We start from the raw sequence: 12,752 nt of genomic DNA, 5'->3' as shown, positions 1-12,752 counted from the left end.
GGAGGGTGAAGGTGACGGTGGTCCCCGTGGTAATCGGAGCACTAGGTGCGGTGACTCCCAAACTAGGCGAGTGGCTCCAGCAGATCCCAGGAACAACATCGGAGATCTCTGTCCAGAAGAGCGGGACCCTCAAGCTCCCAGGCCTCTGGTAGAGGACCCGAGCTATATATATATATATATATTTGTTTTTTTCATTGTTTTTTCATCCAATGTTAGCTGAGCTCGCCATATGAGTTATTTAGTGATATTTAATGTTAAGAAGTATTCTACTGACTTTACTTTGCAGTGTAGTGAAATTCAACTGTATTGCATTCAAAAATTGTAACTAGTTGTCTTTTGCATTGTGACTTTTTTTTATTAATACTGGGCTTCTTTTTTTTTTACACAATTTAAGAATCATTGTTGTAACCTTTTATGATGTATCTTTTAAAAATTATAGAACCTGATTCAATTTGATGGTAAGAACGACAAATAAAAAATTTTGGCTTTTATCTCATTGTTTTGAGACATTGACATTCAATCATTGCCTCATAGTTCAGTGCAAAACAATGTCTTGAAAGTGCGTCTGTGGACCATCATTCAAAAGAACCACATCCAGAAAAGTATTTATTGTATGAAGCTAAAGTTTCACGGCGGTAATGCAAAAAAAAAAGTTTGCTTATTTGAGATGAAGTGATCCAGCTGAGGAGATAAGATTTACAGCTCAAAAGATCTCCTGTGTCCTTTGCCCCACAGGAGGACACAGGACATCTTTTTTGGCTGTGAAATCTTTAACAAGGAATAGGCCTCAAGAGCTGTTCTGATAAAAACTGCAAAAATAAAGAAACGCCAAGAAATGATGACAATTTAATCCACCGTTTCTCCGAATGACCAAATCACGAGCCTGTCTGCTGAAAAGCCAGTGGGATGTCTGGAGGTGTTCCTGCAGCTCCTGAATAAAGACAGGGATATTGCAGCCATTGCAAAAATGTATACACAGCAAGCACACATTAAAAGTGTGAAAGGATTTATTTAAAGACAGCACTTGGTGCCAGTCTACTTGTGAGAACATAGAGGGCAGTAATGGACATCTGCAAATAATTTCCCATTATTCATCAAACTGTGTCAATTGTATCATCTGAATTTGACTTAAATAAGCATACATTAAAGCGTCATTATCACAAATGTATAAACAAAAATAAAAGGAAACATTACAGCATTAGATTGCCAAGTTACTGGTCTTTGCTTTAGAAAATGTGAAGCATTTAACAGATATTCTCACAACCACAAACCTGCACTCTCCTTCTGCTTTTAGTCCATTAGGAAACAGCAAATAGGAGCAATGGGGTTAAACATTCATCTGGAACGTGGTTATGTCTGTTAATCTCTACGAAAAGTGTGGAAATTACAAGTGAAGAGAGCAGAGTATGTTGTGTTTATGTTCAAATCCCTGAAAGAAAGAAAATAAATGTAATAATTTAAAGACACATCACATTCAGACCTGAAATGGCACACTGTGGTTAAATAAAGGTGGCTATCCTGACACGCCTACAATAAATGCTCCTATTCCATATAGACCCTTCTATCAACTGCCTGCATTTTTACTGTATTTCAGCTGTTTGCAAAGAGGAAGTAAAAACATTCATGGATGGTGTTGAAATTTCCACAGAACAACTTGTGAAGTGGCTGCACATTACAAACCACCCCCGGTCATGTGGGTTGATAAGACGTAGCCTTCCGGTAACAATAGCGGTGCCTTTTAGACTTATTCTGAGTTGAATTGACATGTCACTGTATTTAAATAGTAGAGACAGTTTTCAGTCCTGTTTCGTTTATCTCAGTGAGTGACATTCATTGTCTGTCATCTGTTTACAGTACTCCCATTGGAAATTAGAGATTCATGGTGATCCTGAGCAGACATTCACAACTAACTGCGAGGAATTAGCAAATGATCCCTGCGGCGCATAGATCAGTGCACTTTATCTAGCTCGCTACAGCAGCTCTTCCTGTCCTGGGTGTTGAACAGCAGTGCAACCTGTGCTGGGGCGAGGTTCTGTCTGCAGTTTTCCTCCAGGATCTCTGGTTCAGAGCAGTCGTTCCCCGCCGGGAGCTGAGTCTGCCTGAGGGCTTGAAGTGGACACGTCCCCACTTTGGGGCAGTGGGCGATAACAACTGACAGAGGCGGGTGAGACACTGTTGCCAGACCACCCTCTAAAGGGGAGATGTGAGCAGGACAGCGGCAGGAGTTCTCACAGGTACTGCTGCTGTGCTCTGTGAAAAGGTCAAAGCTGAGGCCATTTGCTTTGAGCCTGATGGAGTCCGTGATGCTGTTGTGAGTAGAGTTCCGCTTACTCCCGCTGCTCTCAAACACCTCCCGCTTCCCCAGGATGTGCCGCCTAATAATCCTACGGAAGGTGTGCCGGAACTCTCGGATGCGGTAGGCGTAGATGAAGGGGTTGACCACAGAGTTGGCATGGGATAGGATAATGGCCACATACATAACCAAATCAGGAGGACGATCACACTGAGGACAGAAGAGGGTGAAGCAGTTAATGATATGTAAAGGCAGCCAGCAGACCGCAAACAGGCCCACAATGATTGCCAGAGACTTGGCAGCCTGGACCTCTTTCTGCAGGACGGAGCGGGACTTTTCCCCATGAGACGCTTTTACTTCAATCAGCATGAGCTGGTGGCGAGCTGCCATGAAGATACACAGGTAGATGGCCAACATTAGCAGCAAGGGGATCAGCACACAAGCAAAAAAGTTGAAGTAGACCATGTACTCCATGTCGACAACAACCTCAAACAGGCACTTCATCATGCCCGGCTGGCAGGGGCTGCTTTTGGTTTCGTTGGTGCCGTTTCTTGACTCCCCACCATGCCAGCCCATCATGGGGGTCAAACCGATGATGATGGATAAAATCCAGCATATGGCAATGATGCCTCGAGCCCGCTGTCCTGTCACCAAGCTGTTGTACCTGGACAGGGAGACAATACACGTGTCAAGCTTCAATTGTCTTTCAGCTCCTGAGAACTCAGAGATAAAGGTTTGTTTCCCTCTGCCACAATGACCTCTATAAACCTCATAAGAAAGCTTCCGTCCCTTGTTTGAATTAATTATTACTGTATACGAAAGTACCCCGCTGATTTATCATTTGCTTATGCGATCGTTCCGTGGATGCAACTCTCATACCGGAACTACAAGAGACAAGAATAAACAAACTGAGTCTTTCAGGACTCAGGACTCCTCAAAGGAAGGAGTCTATTTTTGGTTCGCCTGTAGCACAGTGTGGGAGAGCAGCTGAGACATTTGGCTTGTTTCTATCACATTCTTCAGATGTTAAAGTGCAAAGGTTAATACTGCAAAAACAAGCCCCCCCCCCCTCCTCTTTAGGGATGTGCAAACACAGCGCAGAAGAGCCCTCACATACGTATGTTCGGCAGGAGGAGTGTGTTCGAGCCCTAAAGGGCGAGACGTCTGACCGGCGCAGCAGTGCGGTAACGATGAGGTCACAGCATCACTGTCACTGGTTTAGCCTGTCAGGTCTGCAGATGCACCGTCGTTGGCAAATTTGCATGTTAAATCAACATCTCACTGTGTTTGGAGCTTTTTTGTTGTTATTTTTACATTACAATAATAAAAGTAAGTTTACAAAACAGGTTTACACAGTCTGTGTAAGCAATTAGAGCGATATTTGTTTGATTGCTCCGGGGGGAATTTGCCCTGCGGGAGACGCTGTTTCTGAACAGTCTTATTCAGCCATGGAATATCTGGTTCAAATGTCAAATGTTTTAACCGACAGAAATGAAATGAAAGGTTGGGCGTCATCGTGAGAATTCTACTGCTTCTGATTAAAAACACACATTGGACTAAAGTAAGAATTAATTAAGAGTTAAAACGTTCCTATTTTGTTTTCCAAATCTGATCTTCGTTTCTTTCTGTGCTTGGACATGTTGAAAAAATGGTTTTTAAGTAGTAATCAGCTGTTTTACTAATGCTAATCAACTGTTTATTGGTGCCTTATTAACACACGTAATAATGCATTTATAAAGGATTTCACTTATTCTATTAACTCATTAATTTTGCACCAATAAATGATAAATGATCCACTTTTCCTCATGGTTACTGACCTGAGTGGTATCTTGATTGCAATGTAGCGATCTATAGCGATGGCCAGCAGACTAAAGATGGAGCTCTGTGTGAGAACCAGCACAAAGCACGCAATAAACAGGCAGCCATAGAAGTTGGAGCAGAACCCGATGCTGATGACAATGGCAAAGGGAATGGCCAGGACGCCCACGGCGATGTCGGCCACAGCCAGCGACACCACGAAGAAGTTGGTGATGCTCTGGAGGTTACTGTTGAGGGCCACGGCCCAGCAGACCAACACATTTCCCAGCACTGAGAAGATGGCAATCAGCAGCTCCAGGGTGATGTAGAAAAATTTGTCCCGCATGATGAGGCAAACGGCAAAGAGGTCACTAATGCGGGGGGAGGAAATCTCACCTCAACGTCCATAGCTGCAGCCTAGCAGCTGCTGAACTCAGCCTTGTCACCTCCAGAGAAACAGCCACTAGATTCCACAAAACAGTGACTCCTTCACACCTGCTCAGCTTAAAATACTGAAAAAGAAAAATGAATCACATGGAGCTATCATCACTCCGCATGCAGGGTGCAGTCACCTCCATCCTGTCCTCATAAAAAAGCTCTTCTGCTGTCCTCTCCCCTCAGCTCCTTCCCCTCGGCGTCCTTTTCCCACGAGCTCCTTGAAAGGCTGAGATGATGCCAGCAACGGACATCACAGTGACATCGCTCTGTTGGAAATAAAAAAAAAAAAAAGGTGCAAAAGTGAAAAAGAAGAAATGCTCCTACAGTAGAGGAAGTGAATATGGGACTTTGTATTAGGTATAAAGCGAGGCACCCTGTTTGCATTTGAAAGATCTACAAACAATACAGGTTCCTTCTTATCAGTTATGAAGTACACTTATATGGGCATTATAGGGTACACTTATATATAGTCACAATATTTCCAGAAGCATCAGCAGCTTTAATAAAACCACAGACACCTTTCATAAAGCCACATTACACTGCAAAAAAAGAAGCAATGTCACTGTTCGGTTGTGTGAGACTTTTAGTTGCTGATGCCTCCTATAAACAGTCTTTCTGACCCTGCAAAAGGGCAGTGGGAGAGCAACTTGTGTAGCCTCCATCAGCACGAGCATGCACGGCTCCACGTTGTAGCAAATTGCTGTCAAAATGCAGTTTGAATCATTTATACTGTGCTAAAATCCAATGTTTTACTACAATACTGCAACATAATTCAGATTTGCTCTGACAAGCACAGACTTGTGACAGTTTCTGATGTTTAAGTTCAGACACTCAATTTAGAAGTTTATATCCATTATGTTTTGTTTAGACTTTGATTGTCGTGGATTTGCGATGTGATTTCCAGCATTTGTGTAGCCAAGAACAGCAGACCTTGACTCCTGTGGTAGATAAAGATTTTCAACTAGTAAAAAAAACAGGGAAAAATAAGAAATGCGATCTTATCTTGTGATAATTCAAGAGAAATGGGCACTGAACTCAACGTGAACCTGTTTTATGGATTACTTCTGCAACAGTTGTGATCACATACAATAGAAAGTTCAGAGGTGTGACGCTGCATTGGCCTTAAGCCTGCTATCGTCTGAGGCACGTCCATGCAGCAGTTTATTTTGAAAATGTACATTAATATTACAGTAAAAATCACCTTTCACAGTTATAACAGTTAACTATGACCTTAACATAACTGTAGATGGTCAACTAAAAGGCTGGCTGTACTAAACTGCAAAGCCTCAGTTCTACGAAGTATGTGAACATGTTAGTGTTGATTCCAGAAGCTGCGCTGTACACAGTGTAAATGCTACATGCTGGTAAATGTAGCTGTTAGATATTTACTGTTAATATTTGTTACAGCAGGTTCAGGACAAAAGGTTCTGCTACAGTGAAAATCCTGTGTGTCCAGTTTTATAATGCATGCTGTGCAGTATTATACGACGGCTAAAACGCGATTCTCTCAGTTCTGTGAGCGCTAAAACTAAAACGAAACATTGTGACCACAAAAAGTGCGCGTTGAGAGATGAGTCACACTCAGAGTATCGTAGTGGGTTTTGTAGCTGCTGTCTTTCAGGCAATTCAAAACAGATAAGACCAAAGATAAGTAAATAAATGTATTACTTGTGCTTTTATTGAAAAGCACAAGTGTGTGAATGTGAGAGTGAATGAATAGTGGAATTGTACAGCGTTTTGAGGTTCTCGAAAAGCGCTATATAAATGCAATCCATTATTATTATTATTATTAATAGTATACGTGATTATATGACTATATGTGTATAAATGATCAATTCTTTGTTAGCAATTTTTCCAAATATGATTAAAAAGTAATATTTCAATATTAGGTTTGTTTTTACCAACCCAGGCAGCTATCTTCATTGACATAATGGTTTCCCTAGCCCCTTACCCTAAACCTAACCAGAACCTAATTGTAACCCTGACCCTAAAGCCACATTTTGAGCCTCAAAAAGGCCTTCAAACTTGTGAGGACCGGTATGTGTGTCCTCACAAGTGACTGTTGGTTCTCACAAGTATAGTAGAATGCAGATTTTGGTCCTCACAAGGATAGCTAGACAGGAACACACACACACACACACACACAAAAGAGGGAAAAAAACAGAAGAAAAGAAGAAGAAAAAGTTAAGTTTCGTACTTGAAAAGATTTCCCTATTTTGCAAAATATCATTAGGATGCAACAAAAGGTAAAATAATGATAAAACGGGAAGATGAACAGGGAACAGAAATAACCAACAAAGGAAAGGAACACATGTAATGTAATCTGATCTTGAAACTACCAATTGCTTATTTTGGAATTTGGAAATTTCTTTGAAAAACAAATATCGTTTTTGACCCCAGAAATGACTTCTAATGATCAAATAGGACTAAAGTCTTAATGCTGAGTACAATGTATTTGTAGATAGCAGATGGCTTTTTTGGTTCAAGTCACATTAAATGATGCAATACAGTGAATCAAAGGGCTTTTTGTGCCATAAAGGAAATTATTTTCAAAAGCTCTGTTTTTAAAGGTAAAATATTTTATACTCACAAAATCTCTCATTGACCTCATCTGAGGTGGGAATGATATGATCGGAATCTTGAGAAAAAAAGACTTAAACAAATAACGAAAAGGTGGATAAAACCAAACTCCAATCAAAGAAAATTAAACCTTTTACAAGAAACAGACAAAATGATCCAAAAGAGAATAAGCGTGATGATGGAAAATGGTAAATTCATATTTAAAATCTTCTTTTCTATAAGTTTAAATGGGTGGAAACACATTAGTATGGAACTGTGTCTGCAAGCGTGTTGGTAAAGTGTTGCGTTTAATGCATTTAAACATGAGTTTAGAGCATGTTTTTCTCTTTTCCGTGACTTGCAGTTTTGAATAGAGTTAAGTTTTGCTATCAACAGGATAAGGAAGCTGTCAAAAAAGAAGTACGCTTCATACGAGCAGTATTACAACTCTGCAGTACAAAAGCAGATAAGAGCAAACACCTTTGTAAACATTTTTGGGTGAAATATCGTGGCGAGAGGGAAAAAAAAGAATTGTAGCACAATTCTTGGAAGTTTGATATGGCTTGTGGTCTATTCTCAGTCAGACTATAGTTTAGATGCCTTGATAGCTTTGAGCCGTCAGCACGCAGCTCACTGAGCTTACAAATAGAAGCTGTTTTTGTGCTGCTGAATTCCCTCTGAGGGGATGTTTGTGAAGGTTAGACTGAGTTTTCAAAGATACCAGCTGTGATGGAACACAAAGGTCTTTGCTCTCCCAGTCATGCTTTTCCCTCAGGGTTAGATGAGCCATTTATACTAAAATACTGCTATTCCACGTTTGCGTGTCATCAGGAGATATCCTTTTAATTCCAAAGGGCTTATAAATAAAGTTTTAACTGTTGCTGTTTTAAGAGATGTTGGTGTGTGACTAGAATTCCAGTGTTTTTTATGTATCAGTACTTCACAGTAATAATCCCAAAGGACAAGAAAGGAAATCATGAATTTCTTAAAACTGCACCAGTGATTCTCCCATGCTAGCCACACAGTAAGAAGCTGTCCTAAAATAAAATTATGAGACACATCAGAGAAGCTCCAGGGAGTAATAGTGAGACAGGGTTAGGGTGCAAGCTTTGGTTCACAGCAGCCACTTTGAGGGATGAAATCTGTACAAATATTGATATTTATTAGTATCTTTGTACTGAGAAAGATAAAGAAGAAGTCAGCCAATGCAGCACACCAACAATAAACCACAGCACATCACCACCCTTTACCACTGCACAAGAGAAAATTAAAACTTGAGCTTCCTGTCACCGCAGGCTCTCGCTATGCTGTCCATACAAAGTGCCAATACTGCTGCAAGCACAGTGAGTCGCCTCACTATCTCTGAGCATCTGTGTTGACTCCTTTGCACTAAAGCATCGTAGCATATTGAGAAGCAGGTAACAGTGATCAAAATTACAGTCTGATTAAATAATATAATGAAATCTGGGCTTAAACAGTAGATTTTATGGTGAGAGTGTGTCAAGAAATTAACAACTGGGCTAAAACAATTAGCTAAAAAAAAAGGATTTTCAAGTCTGACCGATTTATTATCAAGGCAATGTCATTGTTAGCTATATGCCAATTTTTGGCTTCACAATTTGTAATGACTTAGAGCTCAAAATGTAAAAAGTAAAGACACAAAGGGAGAGACACCCTTCAAACGAAACGAGTGTTAGCTTAAACCATTAGCTTAGGCTCTAGATATAGTTAAAAATATACTGATAGCTAAGAGTAAGCTACTGGATAACAGGGATTTAAAGTAGCCTAAAACAGATGGATAAATGAGTGAAAATAGGGCATTGCAATTATGAATAAATACCTGTTAGCTGGAATTAGCAGGTAGCTGTAAACTGGATAATGGTATTGGATAAAAGTAGTAACTATTACAGGTGAAATTGCTAAAGCTAACGACAAGAGTAGGTAGTGGTTGAAGCAGGTCATAGTTGTTAAATTAGACATAGTAGATAAATACTTAAATGTGTAGCTTAGAGTCGTGTAGCATAGAAATGGATAAATGAAAGCTAAAGATAAAAACTAATGGTTCAAAATTTTATGGATACGCAACTGCTGAAAAAAATGGAAACATTTCTAGATGAATGGTTAGAAAAAAGTTATGGATATTTTGTGGTAAGTGTTGAAAACAGGCCTACTGGTCTAAACAGTGACAGTTAACTGATGTCTACTTATAAAACCAGTCTTAAACAACACCCAGTTTATGATGAAACTAAACACACACTGAATATGTGTCCTACATCAAGTAACAGCCTGTAACAAATCACAAAAGACGAGTAAAGTAGAGTGGTCACTGCTGTGTGACACAGTCCACTTGACTCTGTCTTTGTGTCTGCACTTGACTCATGGCCACAGTTACTCACATGAAGACACCAGGGGCAGAAAGCAGCTGTGCACAGTGACCCCCCACCTGTTGTGGCAATCTCGCTATTAAATCAAGGAATCTCTGTATGTGTGTTCTTCACATGGAGACAAACGTTTATTCTTTCTGCCTCAGACCTGGTGGCTGTACAGCTCAGGCCCTGACCAAGTGCACTGTCCGGTCGGGGTACTTTGAATGAGTGGTGTTCTCATTTTACAAGGTCTCTAGTTGCTAGGTAACATCTTTGACTTCACAGATGATGTCACACTGTTCTGTGACCACTGTCACCAGTTTATGTAACATAGTTTATGAATCAACATCCTCCACTCTAACATGTACATGCTACTACACCTTAGGGAGGAGACTTGTTAAAAACAAATTAATTTAAGCATATGTAACATTTGACACTTTAATAGAGGGACCACAGCGCCAGCAGTGCTTTTATCATTTCATATGTTGCATTTTAGAAGAATTATTCAGATTATGTGTCATAAAAACAATGATTGCAGGACAATAGGGGTACCTGATACTGTGATGGTAATGTTTTGCTCGTTTGTTTTTGCTTTTTATGTCTTTTCTTCTTCTTCTTTTGCACTTGAACATGATGTAATTGATTGTGAGGACAAGCAAAGCTGCATTATTTCTGTGCAACATAAACTAATTACGGCACTACAGCTGTTTTATTACTGAATCTCGAGTCTTCCGGTTGCAGAGGAAGCCCAGGTCGCAATACAGGTTTAAGAGATGAAGTATTTCATTTATTAGGTTAAGTGTTATAATAAGCTCACCGGGGATTTTGTGGAATCACTATCAGCAGACTTTTTTTTCTGCAAGCCTCTGAGAAAACCCACAGTATGCAAATACGCACTAGACATCAGTTTCCACAGAAACCTCACCTGTTTCTCATCTTGCCGTGGGCACTAAAGCAAAAATACGACTGTTACATGAAAATGTTCATTCACGTGTTCATAGTGTGAAAACTGAAAGCACTGCCAGTGAAAGTGAAGTCTGCGTTTAATTCATTTTTGCGCAAGATGCAGTCAGTCGGCGCGCACGGCTTACCTTTCGCTCCGCAGGCTTCCTTTCCTACAAATGGCAAAATTTTGATATCCAAAGGCACTTGATGAAACGAGGCGACAGAAAAAGTCGACTTAAAAATATTACGCAAATGACGGTTTTCACTTCCCACTGAGCGACCAACTTCTTCAATTCACGCCTTAAATTTTCCGTCCAGCTGCACTTCACTTTTTTTTCTTCTTTTTGTAAAGTTGACTTTAAAGCGCAGCTCAATAATAAAAACACACCATCGAGCTCTGATCGACGTGTCTCCACTGAAAGAAAGAAGACTCCTGCTTTTGTCACTTCACAAAGATGAGATCTGCTCTTTACTCTCGCTCTGCTCCGGTCAAGTGAGTGTCTCTCGCTCTCTCTCACACACACCCTCCATAAAACAGGCTGGCTGTACCTCAGTTTCCTCTTCGGGGTCAGACAGCTAAAAGCATGCTGTGTATACGTGATGATGGTGATGATGTCACGCGTTAAACACGGTGTGTCTGCTGTGCAACTTGAGATGCTCTGAATCAGTTAAGCCGGTTATCTTTCTAACACAGAGGGACAATTATCCGGTTAGTGCTCGGTACCAGAGCTCTGTCGCGTTTTATTACCTGGATAATGTGTGTTGAGTGGAAATGTAATGTTCTAGCCCCGGGCGAGGTTCAAACCCTGCGCGACATAAACAAAGGTGCAGATTTCAGGGGGATGTGCTCTCTTTTTAAATCCCGTCACCACCCCTGACTCAGCTCCGTCTCGCTTTCTCGCCTTTTCTTTAAAAGTCATTCTTTTAAAAGTAGTCTTGTCCAACAGTTCTTCAGGCTTCCCGAAAGTCTCCCAAAGGGTTTCTTTGGGATATTTGCTGATTTTTCACCAACTTTCAGTCTAGTCGTTGTACCTGACATTTTATTAGAGACATTTTGTGTCTGTGTGCGTATTATGCCCCTTCACACTGACCTGTGAATCATTCAATTAAAAATACAAAGGAAAAGAAAGAAAAGGCACCTAACTCAACTGATGGAGTGTTGTGTGTGTAGACACAACAATAAGCTTTATCTACACATAACAGACAACTTGGCAAAGAATCAATTTTAAAATGTCTTTCTGTATTGTGTTACCATCTTGTTACAAAAGCACAGCATTCGCTCCAATTTCTTCATCTGAACACCAAAGACAGTCTGACAGGCATAAAATAGTGTTTGTACAGCAAGATTCTCAAAAAGATGTTTGCTAAAAACTTGGCATATCTTGATGAGACAGAAGTGTCATCAGAAATGGTGTCAATAAAGGTTAGCTGTTAGGAAGCCATTCTTAATGAAGGGAAACAGAGAGGAAAGGACGAGGAAGTTACACAAGAACAAAAGTCAGTAAGTAAGTAAGGGGTCTTATGAGTGATGAATCCAATTCTGAAGTTCTTGGTTTGTCATCAGTATGTACAGAGAGGTTGAGTGAGAGGGACAGGGAGTGTCTACAGCCATCTGTAAAAACAGTAGAGGCTCAGTGGTGTTGGCGATCTTTCCAAAATTGATGGAATTATGAAGACAGAAAAGTACTGGGTCAGATTTTGAACCACCACGTAACATCTGGAAACCATCTGATTGCCAACAACACCATTCTTGAGCGTGAATATGATCACTGCCAAAGCAATAAAAGCACACCTGGATAGACATGACTGAAGCAGTGTGGGATCATCCTGACAGAGAATGGAACAAAAGGCAGAAGAGTTCTGAATCTCTCAGTCTTTTTTATTATTGTAGGGTCTTTACCTGACAGTATAAATGGCCTTAAGGCGACTGTCTTTGTCATTTGGCACTTTAAAAACAAAGCTGAATTGAATGTCCTTGAAGAAGCCTGAAGAATTGTTCCTGAACACTTCTTACAGGAATGACAAGAAAGCTGCCTAAGATTTATCAGGCTTGTACCAAATATTGAAACTTGAAGTTTTGCAAAATCTGTTTTCTATACTGTATTTTCGAGCATGTTTGTACAGGATTCAATACATTTCTGCACCCATTTTCCATTTTCCTTGCAAAATCTAAAAAAAAAATTGTTTGATTTGAGACTTTTTCACAGTACTATAGTGTTGTGATCAGTCAGCTGGTACCATGTGTAAGCACGTCGATGACCATGGAAGAAAATGGGAGCTAAGGTTTAGTAGTAATTTGTTTTCCAATATAGAAGTGCTGTTTATCCAGTACTTCTGAGGTAATGTAGCCTGCT

General features: G+C 40.4%; 1 protein-coding gene across 1 annotated transcript; it reads right to left on the bottom strand.

Annotated features, from left to right (window-relative positions):
* Positions 1 to 989: 989 nt before the first annotated feature.
* On the bottom strand, positions 990 to 10,952 carry adora2aa (adenosine A2a receptor a). The gene is made up of 3 exons (XM_005746096.1): positions 10,545 to 10,952; positions 4,111 to 4,794; positions 990 to 2,957 (listed from the first exon to the last, which is right to left on the bottom strand). Exons 2-3 carry the CDS (start codon positions 4,434 to 4,436, stop codon positions 1,949 to 1,951), a joined length of 1,335 nt encoding a protein of 444 aa, XP_005746153.1. The 5' UTR covers positions 4,437 to 4,794; positions 10,545 to 10,952; the 3' UTR covers positions 990 to 1,948.
* Positions 10,953 to 12,752: the final 1,800 nt, after the last annotated feature.

The sequence above is a fragment of the Pundamilia nyererei genome, unplaced genomic scaffold, assembly GCF_000239375.1.
Source record: "Pundamilia nyererei isolate P.nyererei 1_Seehausen unplaced genomic scaffold, PunNye1.0 scaffold00172, whole genome shotgun sequence".
Lineage (NCBI taxonomy): Eukaryota > Metazoa > Chordata > Actinopteri > Cichliformes > Cichlidae > Pundamilia > Pundamilia nyererei.
Note: the sequence above shows the minus strand (reverse complement) of the source record. Positions and strands in the feature narration are given on the sequence as shown.